The sequence below is a fragment of the Rattus rattus genome, chromosome 4, assembly GCF_011064425.1.
Source record: "Rattus rattus isolate New Zealand chromosome 4, Rrattus_CSIRO_v1, whole genome shotgun sequence".
NCBI classification, from domain to species: Eukaryota; Metazoa; Chordata; class Mammalia; order Rodentia; family Muridae; genus Rattus; species Rattus rattus.
The window spans coordinates 102,741,586-102,759,766 of NC_046157.1; the positions used below are offsets into that span (position 1 = coordinate 102,741,586).

Consider the following 18,181-nt stretch of genomic DNA (forward strand, 5'->3'; position numbering starts at 1 on the left):
ACTAACTCACCAAGAGACTCACTCCATAGCCAAAGAAAGGTAGCAGGAGCCAGGGCATGCTGCGTGCTGGCTGCAGGGAACCGTAAGCTCATCTTCCTTTCTTATACAGTTCAGGACCTACTATCTAGGGAATAGTGTGGTCCTGTGACACACACACACACACACACACACACACACACACACACAAACACACACACACCACTGCAATCTGATAAAACTAACTCTTCAACTAAGATTGTCTTCCCAGACAATTCCAGATTTTAACAAGTTTTTGTTTAAGAGCTTTATTTCTTCTCTTTTATACGAATTTATGTGGTCCTGAGTATATGACTACGTACCATAGATGTGCAGATACCCATGAAGGCCAGAGGAGGGCATCGACTCTCTAAAGCTGGAGTTATAAATAAAGGAATATTTTTAAAGCTAAGCAGGGCATCTGTTTATGATCTTTGATAAAAACAATGGTGTGCAGTGTAACCATCTGCTTATTAATTGCTTCCTTTCATCTTGAATGGCTAAAAAGAAACCCAGCAAACCTACAAAGTCTATCATAAATGATCGAATGCCTCTTTCTCTAGGAATATTTCTTAACCTTTAAATAGTTATTTCCAGCATTCGGTTTACATGGCACATGCAAAGCACACTAAATTTTTATTTATGTATTTTTTTTAAGATTAAAAAAATAACGTGTGTGCATGCATTGTGTCCATATCTGTGCACACATGGATGCTTGGTGCTCAAAAAAGCCAGAAGAGGTCATAAGAACCTTTGGCGATCGAGTTGTGAGCCATCGTGTTGGTGCTGGGAATTGAACCCAGGACCTCTGTGAGAACGGTCAGTTTTCTTAATTGCTGGGCCATGTCTGTAGTAGCCTGTTGGCTACAGCTCTGTTGACATTTTACATGTTGGGGTCATTGTCTTGCTCTGAGTTTAGGTTGTACTAGAACTCACGATTCTGCTTCTGACTCTGGGTGAGGGAATTATGGCACCACAGAGACTGAAGTAATCCATTTGCATCAGTGAAGCCAACCTCACAGAAAATTGAGGAAAAAAATTCATTTGCTTAGTCAGTAATAATTTTTTTTAAATTACATGCAATTTATAAGCTAACAACGCATAACATATTACTGATCTTTGGATTCAGGTCAATGATTACATTTCTAGATCTAAGTCAAAAAGTAAAACTATTAATTATAACGGCTAGACTAGTCTGGTGCACGCTTCGGCAACACACAAGTTAAAACTGGAATGATGTAGAGATTAGCTTGGCCCCTCAGTGAGGAAGATAGACACATTTGAGATGTGCTCCACAGTAAAAATAAACATATAGACTAGTTTTGATAAGGTGAGTAAATGTAATACATTACACGAAGTTATTGTGAAAATTACATCTTAAATGAGTGTTGAACTGACATATGAAATTTCCTGGGGAAGAAGCAAAATTTACTTTGGCTTAACTCTTTTCATAAAATGATTTTTCCTAATGGCATATTAAAGGTGTTGATACACATCTGTTGAAAAGTTGGCCATATTTGCATATTCTCTTTACATTCTCCCAATCCTATAAGCTTTAATAAAGTATAAATCTTCATTTGCCCGGAAGTGATATACATGGAGACACTTTCTTTTAGTTGTAGATAAGTTGAGACTTTTTACTGAAATTAGTTTTGAAGGAAACTACTGCAAGACATATTGGCTGTTTTGCCACCAAGTTAATTAGAATACACAACCTTTTTATCTTGATAAGTTGAGGCCATGATTTTAAGTATAGCTTATTATTCTCAGCCTTAAGACTATCAGTTTCAAAAGTAAGACTTTAGAAATCTGGGTTTAGAATTATGGGTTTTAACTTCTGGAATATCATTCTAAGAAATTCAGCAATAAATAGCACATATTATGCAATGTGACACTACTAGGTAAACCTTGGGAAATTCCTATTGGTACAGGATAGCTCCCAATTACAGCCACCAAACTACATTAAGATTCTAGACGGTACTTGTAGGCAAATCAGACCTATGGCTCCAGCTGCATATGTAGCAGAAGATGGCCTTATTGGGCATCAATGGGAGGAGAAGTCCTTCGTCCTGCCAAGGCTTGATGCCTCAGTGTAGGGGAATGTTAGGGCGGGGAGGCAGGAAGGTATGGATGGGTGAGTGGGGGGAAAACACACAAATAAGTAAATAATAAAAAAAAGACTTATCAGTGGCCAGTCAGTAACTTGGGATTTTGTATTATAAATGAGATCTACAAAACATTTAAACATAAAGATTTACTTATGGTGTTTAAATTCTGGACATAATACTTTGTTGCTAATAATACTACTTTTTTTTTCTTCTTCTTTTTTTTTTTTTGGAGCTGGGGACCGAACTCAGGGCCTTGCGCTTGCTAGGTGAGCGCTCTACCACTGAGCTAAATCCCCAACCCATAATACTACTTCTATAGATAATTTGATGTTATCATTTTGAAATAGTCTATATTAACTCAAAATTTAAAAATACCTGATTAGAACTTGCCTTTGATTCCTTGCAACGGTTCTCAACCTTCCTAATGCTGTGACCATATATATTATACAGCTCCTTATGCTGCAAAGACCTCAACCATAAAATTATTCTTGCTGCTTCATAACTGTGGTTTTGCTACTATTATTAAGTGTAATAGAAAATATCTGTATTTTCTGATAGTCTTAGGTGACCCCTATGAAAGGGTTATTCCAGCTTCAAAGAGGCTGTGACTCACTGCTTTATAGTAATTTTAAATAGCTGATGTTGACCTAATAACATACTTTATTATTTTGTTTTTGAAGAGTGCCTTATGTAGATCAGACAGGTCTCAAGCCCTTCAGACCAGTGCTGATATTAATAATAATAATAATAATAATAATAATAATAATAATACCTGATTACCCAGAGCTGCGTTGTCTTTATTTGAAGGTAATTATAAATAGAAGAAAATCTTTCTGAATCACAGTAAAAATTAGGGCAGGAAGTATTAAGGAAATAATAAAACTCTAATCCTTCATGAAATCAATTTGTAAAATAATTAAGAAGACAATTTCTTTGTTCTGTACTAATTTTTATCTGCAAAGAGAAATATGCCATTTGCTTAAAGCAGTTATTGTTGGCTCAGTAGAAATCATGGCGTGGGGGGTTTGCTCCTCATAAAAATCTCATGAAATGCAGCGGTAACAGCGAGGAAAAGAGGTACAGTCTTTCGTGCCTGTGTTTAACATGTAGACTCTACAGCAGAGTACTCTATGGTGTCCTGCAAGGTACTTCAGAAAACCCAGCAAGCAGTGGCACGATCACGTGTCCCTTAGAAGCACTCTGAAATGTTCCGCGGAAACCTAACATGTTTGAATGACTCAAGAGCCTATGCAGAACGCATGGGAGACAATGAGGTTCCATTGTTTGCTGTTTTAATCACGGATGTATAATGTTCTGAATTATATTTGATAGATAGCAAGGAACACTTGGCAAATAAAAACAAAATGCGGATACATTAACTTCTACAGAAACGTGTACAGAAACACACTGTAGGCCTGTGGACATTTACACAGGTTCATGCAGAGGGAGCGTGCATGCGTGTGTGCCTGTGCCTGAGCCTGTGTGTGTGAAAGTATGTATTGACTGCTTTCTTTACATTGAAATGTTTACTCCGTTTGGAGGAGGGAAGATTATAAGGCTCAGGAAGTCAATAAAACCTACAAGGCTAAGGAAACTCAATAACTTATAAGATAATTAGAAAGTTCCAATTCTCTAAGGCCCTCCCTAAGGTTGTATACCCTGCAGGTAACTCCCGCAGGAAGGCATGCTCTCCTGTGGAGACGCATCTGCAGGTTGGACGGAGTCGTGGGAATGCATCTTTCACTACTTTTATTCACAAGGAGTGGGCTTTTCAGTTACGCAGCTGCCTTTGATGACCCTCTAAGCGCCTTCTTACCCACATTTTTGCAAGCGAGCCCAGTAAACTCGCTGGCTCACCAAGCTGCACTTTCACGGAACACCCTTCAAGCCTGTCACCGGGGCCTATCTCAGTCGCAATGACACTTGTTCAGGTGTCTTCAGGAAAACTTACGTAACTCAAGTGGAATCTGAAAGGGGACTCACAGAACCTAGGGTAAGTTTGGGAAGAGCAGTCGCACGGCTCCTAAAACGGGTGAGAAAGCATGAAACCGAGGCTGGAATGTTCAGGGACAATGTTCCGATATGAAATCGATCACACCTTTCCTTGTGTCATGTAGAGTACATGTCCCCTTGTGGTAGTGGCAGGTATGTGCCCCTTGCTGTGTTATTGCAATCAACGGGCATACACGGAGCCGAGAGCAGAGCACCCTGGGATGGGTGGGGGCTGTGGTTGCTATCTTCATCGATGTGGTACTGCGGTTCTCATTTGATGACGGTGAGAGTCTCCAAATGACTCCTAAATTAATGTAGGACATAATTTTGCAATCCCTGGTGACATTATGTAGGAGGTGGGATTATTAGCGGGCTTGGTAGCAATTGCAGAGCCCTTCCCTTGGGTGACAGAAAATGTTTGTAACTGAGGCTCCTGTTTCTGCCTCAAAAAAACCTCACATACACAAGGAAGGACCTGGGAATGGTAAACAGAGGAGGGGATACTCTTTTTCTGCCTTAGTTTTCTGATCCAGGAGGAAGGATATAGAAACCAGAGGATGATATATGTAAGTGTACAAAAGTGCAAGTTATATCTGGACTAAAGATTCCACTGTGGGATCCCTATACAGGGAATCTTGGGGGGAAATCAGACAGAGACTGAGATCAAAGTGATAGAAAGCTTCTCTCAGGTCTGACCTTTAATATAAAAAGGGGGCATTCATGATCTAATGCACAGACTTGGACCTTCCAAATACTCCAGTATAGGAAACCATAATAATTGTTTGGACTGTGGAAAGTTACTGAACAAGAAACACATGGTTTTAAAGTTTGGTTCACGTTGTTGTGGCATGTAGCTGCAGATGGGATCAGTCTAAGTGCCATGGGATAGAGAAACAGAATAATGCAAACAACTCATGTCTCCCCAAGACAAAGGCTGCATAATCAAGGGCAGTATGAGGGAAATTATTCCCTGACAGACTGGCTCATAGAAGCCATTAGGGACAGTTAGTTTTGGACAGTCAGTCAAGGTCACCAGGAGTATCAGGGACTGGATGTAAACAGGAGAATAAAAAAAATTAGTGAGCAAAATGTGGATGGTACAGGGGGTGTTTGATGCCCTGTTCCCCTGGTTTATTAGAAACGTGGTCTTAATGGGATAAAGAAATTAATTCACCAGAGCCCTTGAGACTTGCATGGTGTTTCGGCAGCTTTGCCAAACATCATGATGGGTTCTGATCCTTACAAGGTAGGGGAGTCTCTGGCAGATCTGGACCATCTAGATTGGCATATAAACTGAGTTTATAAAGCGCCACAGCACTTGGGAGTAGAAAAAAAAATTAAAGACATAGAAAGAAAAACAGACAATGGAGACTATCATAGTCGTTCCAAAGCAAACGTGACAAAAGGTTCAGTAAGCTGGGTTTTCCCAGTATTTTTCAGGAGGGTGGTTTTGAAGGGACATTTTAGCTCCATGTATGGCCAGTGGACAGTTTGCAGCCAGGGTACAATGCCTGCAGCCTCTCAGATTCCAGGATATAGGTCCAGCTGTGGGAGGAATGACATAGATCATAGCTTTGCTTCCCCTTAATCCTGAGGTGTGTCCAGTAGCATGAACGGACTTCTGTGTCCCTCATGAGTGAAAATGTATGTCGCAGACACCTAGTTGTACCCCAGAATGAGAAGGCTGAGGGGTGCTAGTGGAAAGTGACAGGGAGGGGTGTCACAGAAGGCTAGATAGAATGACGTCCTCATCTACACCATTAGATCTAACAATGTTCTTCAGATAAAGCACTAATGTAAGTGATGCTGCATTGAATGTAGAATTTTTTCTTTAACCATTGTTCTTGTAAATCCCCAAGCCCACTGACATTTGTTTAAAATGGCCATGGTCGATCTGCCATCCCAGCCATTCTTGCTAAAGGGTTTCATCCTATAACGCTAACCTTGACATGTTTTACACATTTGGAAAGGTTTAGGATAACAGTAAAAACAAAAATTGAAGAGTTTGTAAAAGGACACACTGTGATGTTAGAAAATGAAACTCATAGGAGGCCCGAGGTTAGTGGATAAGGGACTGGCCGTTCTTAATATCTTACCTCCCCGAATCCATGTCTACTATAGAGGCCATTGAGATACTCACTGACTACATAGTAGAATTAGATTGTAAGTTCTTACTGCTAGAGACACTTTCATTTGGTTTTAGGACAGGGTGAAATTAAGCTGTAACTGATACAAAGCCTCTCTTTGTAGGGTAATGTATTCTTTTCAGTGTAGAGTGGTCACTACATGGCAATCATAACTGTCTAAGATGCTGAGAATAGCTTCATATTGGGCAGCCTGTTAGCTCCATGTTCACTCAAAATAGAGAGAATAACAATGAGATAGCCAAATGACCCCTTTCAAAGTTCAGGGATCACCGTGGAAGAGTAGATAGAAGCAGGGAAGATAGAGCCAGGGAAGAAATCTTGAGTGAGCATTTGTGTCAAATTGCAACATGGAGAGAAGAGAAGGGGGTGGGGATCATAAGACTTAGGTAGTTAATATACTTTACAAGACTCGGGAATCTGAAGATAGTTACAAAACGCAGGAAGCTAAGCACGTTATAAGACCCAAGAGGCCTCTTCTTCCGGTTGTATTCATTAGGCAAACACCAGGGGTGAGACAGGAGACTTTCCAGTGGAATTGCCTGCAGTGTGGGCAGGGGGCTCTAGGTAAGCTGCTGCTAAGGTAGGTCTTTCAATGGTGCAGCCAGCACCTTTGAATTCCCCAAGCTCTTGTAAGTAATCTCGTATGCAGGCTCTTAGAAGAACGTCTAGGAAACACATTCGTTGGCCAAATTACTATTGGGTGAAATAATTTTGTTTTGTGCTGCAGTTTGGGCCCTACCTGGGGTGAGTAGATGTTTGGTTATCTCTCCCTAAGGAAAGCCATGTAATGGCACACATCTAATCAAGGGAACGTATTTAATGTGCATGGGACTTGGTCTATCTAAACCACAGCCAGAAAGTCTCCACAATGTATTTCTTCACATATACCTAGAGATAATAAACAAGAACACGACACTTGAAACGTGTGGCACAAACTCTGCCATTTAATCTCAGTAAAAATTTTGAGGAATATTCCTATTTCTTACCTACATTTCCAGTCATTAGGTATGAATTTTGAAAGTCCATCATCCCCATTCCAACAATGTGTATAAAATCTTCAATCACCTGCATTAACTCTATTGAGCCTGGATAAATCTAGAAAAACAAGAGCAAGTTAGACTTGAGAACAAGTTCATACAAAGGGATCCATAACTAGGAAAGATATACAACATAATCAAACCACAAATGACCTCCGATTTATTTGGAGGAACGTCTGCAGCTGAAATTATCTATTAGCTTTAAAATTAATAGTTGAGCCTGATACCAGGTGTCACACAGCAAGAGCTTTGGAAGTGACAAGATACACTAATTAATCACTCCAGAAGTACACAAACACTTCCCGAAATGGCTGTAAGACTGTCTGCACGCAGGTAACATAACTTTATGTTTCCATAAAACCCCTGGCCTACATAAGAAAACACTGAAACTGGACTCTGCATTTGTAGCTTAATATCCATCTGGCGGAATATGTATTGTAAGTACCCGTGAGAAACATTTACAGCTAATAATTTTATTAGTCATTGTATGAACAATATTAGCAATGGTTGTAGGATTGTAATCCTATAAACAATTTGCATATATACATGAAAGAAATTAACTCATGTGAGAATATTATAGTTACTTGTAGGCTAGAAATAGAATCTCAATGAGGCTGACGATGTAGCTGAAGCCACTTTGTACCGGCTAGTCACTGAGGCAGTATCTAGCCATTGCCTCATCTGCCAGCCCTTTATTTCTGTGCCTGTGCTTTCTGTCTGTGTGCCTAGTCGCTATCCATATACCTACTGCCAAGCCAACTTACCTTCACACTCTGAGTGTGCTCTGATTTTTCAAAGACACCACACCCTGGCAGAAGCTTGTACACTCAAGGACATCTAAGAAAATATGTGCTATTTACCTGTGTGAGCATGTGAACTGCAGTAGCTTCTAAGCAGGAAAAATTAATCACTATAGTTTTAGCTAAATGCCATAGTGGGAGAGGAAAAGACCTGATGGCCTGCATAGCACAAGGCAAGAGCTCTGAGGAAATGGAACGGGGAAAGAAGTGATGAGTAGGCTGTCAGCCTATGTTGTGTATTTTTCAGAGGGCTATGGTTGCTACATCTGAAAGTCAAACAGCTCAGATCTACAAACGTCATCTATTCAGCTACATATACACATCTTCCACAGAACCGGCAATATTTAACATGGGACATATTGGGAGCTCAGTCTTTAATTCACCTAGATTTTCAATCATGACATGGGAATTCTAAAAAATCATCACCCACATTTGATGAACATGAATGTGGTACGTCTAGGCTCTCAAGTTTCCTGATGCTACTACTCTATCATGCTTACTTTTCTTACCTAAGCTCGTGAGCACTGTGTCCTACAGGGTTGAGCACAAATTAAAACAAGAGGCTTAATCTTCATTCTTGGAAATAGCATCGACGTATCCTTTCCCTTCCCTTTCACTAAATATTTACTTTGGAAAATTAGTAATAGTAAGAATCACTTCAACCTATTGAAAATATATTTTAAACTGTCTTTTTAAACTGAAAAGTCTTTCCTGACGTCTTAAAGATCCAGTAACTTCTCCCTTTGGAACGAAAACACCAGGGAAGAGAGTGTCTCTGTCTTATGAGAGTATGAGGCCTAAATCAGCGATTCCATGAGCTTGGTTGTAAATTTTCAAAACTGTCTCTATTTGAAAGGATATAAGAAGCATGCTTCACTTTGGAGAAACCCACTTCACAAGAGGAATAGATGGCCCCATTTTCCAAGTGGTTTTACGATGCTATATATACGACACAATGGAGCCTGTGAAAGTTTCTACTGCAGGACCAGTTACTGTCTAGATTGAAGACACAAAGGTGGTGATGCATCTGGTCCCTGAGGTCTGCTTGTGATCCATGTGACCTCTGACCTCATGCTTGTTCAGCACCAAGCCTCTCATTCTCTTCTGTCTTTGTTGAATGGGTATTCACATTGGCAGAGGGTCCTGTTATTACCTATTTCCCCAATAGCCATCACAAAATGAGCAGGGCTGGCAAGACTTTTTGATAAGGCCTAGTGGTATTTTGCACATTTTAGATCATGGGGACTTCAGAGAAATGAGTCCCTTCTGTCCTTGTTGCAGAACAGTCATTGGGATCAGGCAGAAGGCAATGTTATTTACAGGATAGGCATTGGCTGGATTTGATTAACTGGATGCAGTTTGTACTCTCCTAAGCCAGGGACATGAGGGTGGATTTTATAATATGACGTATAGAAGAAATCACATGCCTTAAGCCTACTGCCAACCCCTACCGTGGTGTTGGTGGATGTGTGTGTGTCTGCGCCTATGTCATGGGGGAGGGAAGGTATACCATTCTAAAATACATTCTTCTTTCACTTTAGTAAACTACATTTTAAGCAATGGTCTTTATCTAAATATAGTTTGAGTTTTCTTAACTGGGCTTGGTGGGCTTGGCGTGGCTATGGGTTTTAGAAATGTGCTTTGTTTGCAAAATTTCTGACGTCAGAGTTGCTTATTTGGTTTACTAAGTTCACATTGAGATCTATTTTCAAGATTGTTTTTGTTAAGTCTACTTCTCTAAGATAAAGAGAGATCACAAGGATTATTTTTGGTAAGTTTTAAACACCTTTTCCTTTTTTTTAATTTTAAAAAGTCACCTTTTGTGTCATGCATGCTTAACCATGTGACTGTTACTCTAATCACTTTCAGTAAAAGCTACAAAATAACCTTTTGTAAAATTTCAAACCATCATTTTTCCCCTCCCCCAAACCATCATTTTTTAAAGAACTATCGTTAAGGACCATCCCAATTGAAAATATATTATAGAAATTAGAATAGAACTAATTCTAAATCACAACTAAACATAGAGATTACACATTCCTGATTCTTTCGTTGACGACGAATGCCTGACACCATTCATTATTTGCTCACATGACACCCTTGTAAGGACACCGCATGGTGAATTGCTGCCGTGTTTTAAAGAGAATGTCATACATTCATTCTAAATGTATTTTTAATTAATAGTCACTAGTGTTCTGGAAGAGTGTGCTGGACTACAACAGCGGCATTCTAGGTGAAGACACTACTTCCTCACAGTGAGGGAGCATGGCTTCCCTCTAGATGAAGGCCAAGGACAAAAGCATAATTCAAAGGAGCAGAGATATAGCAAGGGGTGAAACGGAAAGGTGATTTTTTTTCTCCCTTGCATTGACCAGAAGCACAGACTTGGTACCTGATAATGAGGATGGCCATGCTGTGCTATTTGTGGATGTCCTGTCCTAACTGGGACAAAGGGTATGTCTCATGACATATCAAACTGTTGACTTTTAACGCATTTAAAAAACTGTATCTAGCTTACTTCATTGTCGATTCTAAAATAATCCCGTCCTTACCTGTTGTGCATCTTCCCATTTCTCCTTGTTTTCTTCATCAAGAAGGTTGCTAACTATTTGAAAGAAGTTCTGTAAATTAAATCAGATAAGAATTTTAGAATGAGATGTGAAAATGTAGTTTGTGAAACCCCCATTCGAAACGATTCTACCATACGACTATTTGCAGCATCGCTTTACATCGTGACACATTCTTGTTCTTTATAACCAATACAGATGTGGATGCTCCCAGCCAACCATTAGACTGAGCACAGAGACCCCAAAGGAGAACTTAGAGAAAGGATTGAAGGAGCTGAAGGGATTTGTAACCCCATAGGAATACAACAATATCAACCAACCAGACCCTCCAGAGTTCCTAGGGACTAAACCACCTAGGAATGAGTACACATGGAGGGACCCATGGCTCCAGTTGCATATGTAGCAGAGGATGGCCTTATCTGGCATCAATGGGAGGTTCGATGCCCCAGTGTAGGAAAATGCTAGGTGGTAAGGCACAATTGGGTGAGTGGGTGGGGGAGCACCCTCATCGAGGCAAAGGGGAGCTTGTGGAGGGGAAACTGGAAAGGGGGAATAACATTTGAAATATAGATAAATAAAATAACAAATAAAAAAAGAAGTTTCCTCTGCACCATATCAAAGGTCTTTGCAAAGTTTCAAATCTGTATCCCAGCATCTGTATCCCAGCAGCAGCCAGAACTTTCTGTTCACAATGTCACCTCTATTATCATCTGTAATGTCATTGGAGAGTTATTCTTTATAAATGTTTTATTCCTTTTCTAAAGAGGTCACTTGTATGGGTTTATTACTAGTTATCATATGAACTGCAAACCAGGACTGCTATCTCACCGTTGGAAAGTATAATGAAATGTTCAAAATGTCTGGCAGAAAGAACATGTCCTTTTCGAATCACTTGTTTTTAGTCTCTGACTCTTTTGCATGGCTCAACATGTAACATGCATGATCTTTTTAAAGTTCCAAATCCTTGCCCAGCGTCCTCAGTGCTAATGGCAAAAGGCCTATTGGTTTTTAAATCTTCATCTAGAACTATGCAAAAGATGATCTTTTTTGTATTTTTTTTAATTTCCAAGCAGACAAACCAAACTCATTCTTAGGCTCAGTTCTCATTCAACATGAACATGTTGACATATTGTACTCAGCTCCATTCTGCTACTGACAATTTCCCATGAGATATGTCACCAGAAAGGCTTGTCTGTATTCTTATATGATGCTGTGACACTGACATACAAAAGTCAGGAGATGAGATATGGAGCACCCATTGAAGGGTGACCTGAGACCTATACAGTGTCCAGTAGAGCCAGGATACAAAGATGGCAGCTGCTTGGTTGAATCCTTAGTTGTCTCCGTGGTTATATTCCATCTAACTGGTCTTTAGGTGAGTAAACAGGCACATTGCAGCATACTGACTCACTAGCTTGGGGCAGGACTCCCTAGTCGAGAGAAATAATATTAATTCATCAGTTTGTTTGTCTTCTCTACATACAGCTTTTCAAAACAAGCATTTGCTCTCCTCGAAAATAAAATCACCTGGGTGTTTTTAGATGAAAAACAAGGCAGCTTCCTTTCCTCTTGTGTGGTTTGAAGCTGTTAGTATCTATATTTAATTGCCCTATTTGTACTATTTATTTTAATAGTTCCTGGCAATCACATGGTTGGAACATGTTTCAAGTTGTAACCCTTGTGAAAGTTCTAGAATATTTTATGCAACTGTTGAGGGCTGAGGACTAAGTCTGCTTTAAACCCATTTTCAACTCACTTAACCTTTCTGTACTACCTGCCATTTTTACCACTTAAAATTCCTTGCTTGGAGTGTTAACATTTTAAGGGCTTAGTCCATTGAGCTGTAACTCTACCTATGGGCAGAAAGAATTAACCTTCAGAGTTCTCCAATTGCCTATGGCTGGTTAACTCGGTAGGGGACAGGGAGCTAATGAGGCAAATGTTGTAGATTTCATCCCTGTGCATAGGAGAGGGCTATGTTGAGGTCCTTGACCTTGGTTTGCATCTTAATCCCTCCAGCTCTCATGCAAAATGCATGCTGCTGCTAACAAGAGACACTGAGAGAAAGAGGGAAGCAATTTGTGCAAATGTAGCTCCATTTCTGGAAAAAAAAAACACTTCACAAAGCATGTTTTTCTGACAGTGGGTCAGTGACTTCTTGCTCTACACAAAGGCCACTGCACACACACACACACACACACACACACACATACACAATTCCTTGATGAAAATAATGAATTCAGTGTCCTCCTTTTTTAAATAACCAAAGGACAAGAATAAAAACATGAATTATTAACCCAGGTCTTAAACTAGGGGAACATAGAATATAGCAAACATTTTGTATTATTTTTCTGGGACAACAAATGGATCTTTATTGAATAAGAGTAGGAAGGCAGCTCAGATTAAAGTTCTCCAGTGATTTCATTGCTGATCATATTTCAGAATAGTCAACAGCTATTTTCTGACTAATGAAGGCCACACAGGACTCAATAGGATGAGTTAAACCTCATCGTCTAGAGTGCTGTGGAAGGCATTTTTGAGGAAAATGAGTCTGTTTTTGTGTATCAGTTTATACTGAACACTGGCCCATAGGAGTCATCGAGCGAAGTTCAAAATTAAAGGAAAGAGTTACAAAGTCAGAATGTCCTGGATTTGCAAATAAAATTTGGCATCATTCCTCTGAACTGACAGCTCTCCCTTGTCTCAAATGCACTGAAATATATGTATGTTAAATTCAGTTATTATGTTTTAATTCATGCTGGTTTTTTTATCCATGACCAGGGTGATAGAATGGAAGAGACCAAATAAGACAGTCCTGAGGAAGAGACTGGTAACATTTCTCACCACCTAGTCTTCTGAGCAGTCTGGAGTCTTCCACTGGACACTGTTCATTAAGAGCTCTTGGGTGCTACAGAGATCCTCCTTTCGGTGATTTATGGATCAGATCACTTATGCCAGTCCCTGATATGTATCACATTGTAGCCTTTGCTTTTAAGGTGTGTGTGGCTTTTGGAAATGGGGTTTGACTATGTAGTCCTGGCAAACCTAGAGCCTACTCTGTAGACTGTGTTGGCATAGAGGTGATCCTTCTGCTTTGGTTTCTGCATTCTGGGATAACATTTATGCTTTAATAAACTCATCCATGCCTTAGACTAACTTCATCAAGTCCTTGGCAGAGTCTCAGTAGTGGGAAGACTGAAGGAGCAGAGAGATACTAAAGTTTCTCTTGATTTTTCTTTTAGCCAGATGGTCCTGTCCCACCTTTCTTCTCTACTATGTACAAACCAATTGGCAGAGATACATGAATTTTGGAGGTAATTCCTAACACAATGTCTGGTGCATGGAAAGTGCTTAATAAGGGATTTTTATGACGTCATCTCTTCAATATTACCTTTTTTACATGATTTGCTACATAACTAGTATTTACCACTACATTATGGCAAACATGTACCTACCATGTTGGTGAAGACTATCAAGTTCACCTCTTTCCCATATGAATCATATGTCTTCCTTTTGTGGCAACAAAAGGAAACAGAAGCAATTAAATATTTACCATAGTACCTATAATTTTTAATAGACATCTTTCTTACAGTTTAGCCATTACCAGGTATCTATCTAGTTTGAGATGCTGTGCCAAATGGCTAGAGAACAAAACTTCACAAGGGAATAACTGTGGTTATATTTGTAGGAAAAAAGAGAAACAACTGCATAATGTATAGAAAAATGCAAACAATTCCATAACTACCAAAGTAAAGGTCTCAGAATGGAAAAAAGAGTAAAAAGAATTTTATTTTATGGGTAGTAGTCAACAATCATGCTGAATGCCTGGTTAGCTTTTACTTGGCTGATTTCTAATCAATCACACCATCATTTTATATAACTTCACGAAAGCATCTTGTAGACTCTATTTGTCAGAAAATATAAATGCAGATTTGGCTAATGATTTGATGAGCCCCAGCCATGCCTTTCCACCACCTTAACTCAGGAGCTAAGTGAGTTAAGGACAAGGATAATCTCTAATGGACAAGATTCCATAATGCAGATATTAAAGAACTGATACACTGCTTTGGGGCCCTGGTCAGGAGTGTCAGGATAATTCTAGGAAATGATTAAAGACTAAACAAGAAAGAGGCATGCTCTATTACTATAAGGAGGGATAAACCATTGATCAGAAACCTAGAGGTTGAGTTGTAACTGCAAAGTCATGTGTGATGTGGATTCCTGCTGTCCTCATCTTTGTGTTTTGTTGTCCTGTCCCATAGTTTGTCTATAGCTTAGGTGTACACAGTCTTGTCTGTAGATGAATACAGAGAATAGCCCTGCTTCTTGGTCTTTGTTAGGTCACTGGCCTGGAAGACATGAAGATATTCCAAAGGGATAATTCTTCTCTCTGACTATCAGGCTATTGAAAGAGTGGACCCCCACTGAAATGGGGGTTTCTCCAGGAACCTTATACTAGGAAAAGGAAAGAGTGACAACCAGAATAGAACCTTGTTTCCTAGGAAAAAATTTCAAAGATTCTAATAAATTGTTAGACCTCCTTATAGGTCGAATAATGATGTCAATGGTGTGCAAGACCATGCTTTGTCAGAGACTACTTAGATGTGCTATCCTTGGCCCTTTATTCAAACTTTGATATTATTTCAGGGCACTGGAGACTTAGGAAGTTTGCTGGAACTCGCTGCCCCTATTTAAATCATAGCTGCATTGAAAAAATTGCTGTTCTTTCTTACTTTTTTTCTGTTCCTTTTCTTCCTTCTTTCCTTCCTTCCTTCCCTCCCTCCCTCCCTTCCTCCTTTCCTTCCTTTTTTGTGTCTGTTTTATTGACCTATTGAGGACAGGTTCTCAGGTCCTGCTTACTGGAGTTGTCAGGGTCCATGCTTTCTCTAAACCTCTGGTAACAGGGATGTACAAATGCTGTCTTTAGATTAGATGACAACACAACCAAGACTTCCAACAAAGCTTCTTTCCAAAGCTCAGGCAGGAGAGCTTGAAGGGCATCTCGACCTATGAATACCCTATCTTTTCCAGAATACATCTGGATCATATGTGCAGCTTGCTCAGCGAAAGAATGCATTTGGACAGCTATCAAATCAAAATCCAGCTATCACAGTCAATGGGGCCTAAAACTGAAGATAGGGATATCACTAGTTATGCTTTACTGCCTAACACTGACGACTGGAGAGCCAAAGGAAATAAAGGGATGTAGGGATAGAAAGGCGAAGAAAGATAGAGAAAGCAAGTAGAAGTGCACATACACACATATATACATATATACACACACATATATATATATATGTACATATATATATATATATATATATATATATATATATATATATGAAAATGGTATGTATAGAATGATGTTTCCCTCTATCATGGGATTTAGGATTATTAAAAGTGAAAAAGGAATAAGGTGGGGTGCTTAGCTCATGGATCCTAAACCTCAGTGAGTGAAGAAAGTCAGTAAGTAAATACATTTCAAATGATTTACTTCAAAATACTTTTTAGGGTTGGAGTTGTTATTTGAATGTGAATGCCTATGACAGGCTAATGTGTTTAACACTTTGCTCTCCAACTAAGGGTTTTGGAAGGTTGGGGAACCTCTAGGAACTAGCATCTCACTGAATGAAGTGGGTCATGGGGCTAAGGCTTCACGCTATTCATGCTCTGCTTCCTGAGTGGGGATGCAGTGTGACTATGGAGTTTCCTGCCTATTCCACTAAGGATTCCTTAAAAGTTGCCATGTCTTCTGTACCATGAGGGATTAGATATCTATGAAGCTACAAGCTAGAATAAACCTTGTTTTGCTTCTCTTGCTTTTGTCAGGTTATTGGTTATTTCATCACAGCAATAGAAGAGTAACTAAAGTTAGACAGGTCTGTGAGTCAGTGGTAAAGTGTTTGCTTGCCTACCATCTCCAAAGCCCTGGCACCAGGGCTAAGGAGTTAAAAAAAAGTTAAACCATTTCAGATGGTGATTGTAACTGATTGAATGTTGCTGACTGGATGGAAGGGCACTTTGAGAGAATACCCGCAGGTAGTGATTGAGAATGGCCCCCTAATGTGTCATAGGTATTCAGACACTTACAAAAGATACTTCAGGCATAAACGTTGCTACCTGTCCCCTCTGCCATGTGAGAGCAGAGCATTCCTTCCTTCAGGAGAAGGTAATAATGAGGGCCAGTCTTCAAAGACAGAACAATCTTCACAAGCATTGTGAACTTCATGCTACTCATCTTGGACTTAGCTTCTAGGCTTAGAAGAAAAAGAATTCCACGCACCCCTCCCCCATATTGTTGCAACTGTGTAACTGAACTAAAAGAGTTTTAACTATAGTAGATTATAGTGAGATGTGGAAAAGTGAGGGGGAGGGATGGACAAGTTGGGGGAATTGAGAGTGTGAGCAAGGAAAGAGGGGGAGGGAGAGAGAGAGAAGAAACCTCAGAGAGACAGATGTGAACAGGTGGGTAAGAGTGAGTTTGAAGAGTATAAGACACTGTGTGAGAGAGAAAGAGGCAAATTGGGTGGGGGGTTATTGGCTAGTCATGAGCAAAAACCTATGGAACCTGAGACGATAATGATAAGGAGCCATCCCTACTAGTGATAATTTATTACCCTAAAAATGAGTGAGAAGAAAAAAAGAGTCCATGACTAAAACCTATCTAAATAAATTTCAGAAACAGAAAAAAATGATATAATAATTCTAAACTGATCTCAAATAGGCTGGATAGGACAGACAAAGATCAGGTAAAGCAGAGCTGTCAACTCAATGGTTGTATAGCAAGTTTAGTTAAAAATAAAAGTCTGCTTTTGGATGCAGTGATGTGAAAGCAGAGATCATACAATAGTTTCAGTTGCAGAGGGTAGAGATGGCAGTAGCTTGGTTCACAGAAGCCATATTCCTGATAGCAGATTGTACAGGTGAGAAAGCAGAGAATCAAACAGGCATCTTTGGTTTCTGGCTCAGTAGAATTACAGAGCAGCTACAGATGTTACATCCTACATGAGAAGTAGCAGCGTTGGCAGGAGGGGGGAGAGAGAGAGAGAGAGAGACAGAGAGAGAGACAGAGAGAGACAGAGAGAGAGAGAGAGAGAGAGAGAGAGAGAGAGAGAGAGAAAGAGAAGAGAGAGAGAGAGAGAGAAAGAGAGAGAGAGAGAGAGAAACAGACAGAGACAGAGAGAGAGATAGAGAGACAGAGACAGAGAGGGACAGAGAGAGAGACAGAGAGAGACAGGGAGAGACAGAGAGAGAGAAAGACAGAGAGGCAGAGAGAGACAGAGACAGATGGAGGCAGACAGAGACAGAGACAGACAGAGACAGGGAGACACAGAGAGAGAGAGAGAGAGAGAGAGGGAGAAGCAGGGAGAAAGGGAGGGAGGGGAGGGGGAGAGGGAGAGGGGGAAGAAAGGAAGGAAGCAGGGAAGCAAGCAAACTTAATTTTGATATGATTTTGATATGGTTGAGCACTGAGAATCTACAATACAGCCAAGTGAAGAGGCCCAGGAGACAGGT

General features: G+C 40.0%; 1 protein-coding gene across 1 annotated transcript in view; it reads right to left on the reverse strand.

The window, feature by feature from the left end:
• The window catches only part of Adgrb3 (adhesion G protein-coupled receptor B3), a 718,298-nt gene that overhangs the window by 368,262 nt on the left and 331,855 nt on the right, over positions 1–18,181 (reverse strand). The window contains exons 11-12 of the mRNA XM_032900877.1: positions 10,652–10,720; positions 7,249–7,357 (exon numbers count right to left, since the gene is read on the reverse strand). Coding sequence (XP_032756768.1) covers positions 7,249–7,357; positions 10,652–10,720 — 178 coding nt within the window. The remainder of the gene's footprint in view (positions 1–7,248; positions 7,358–10,651; positions 10,721–18,181) is intronic.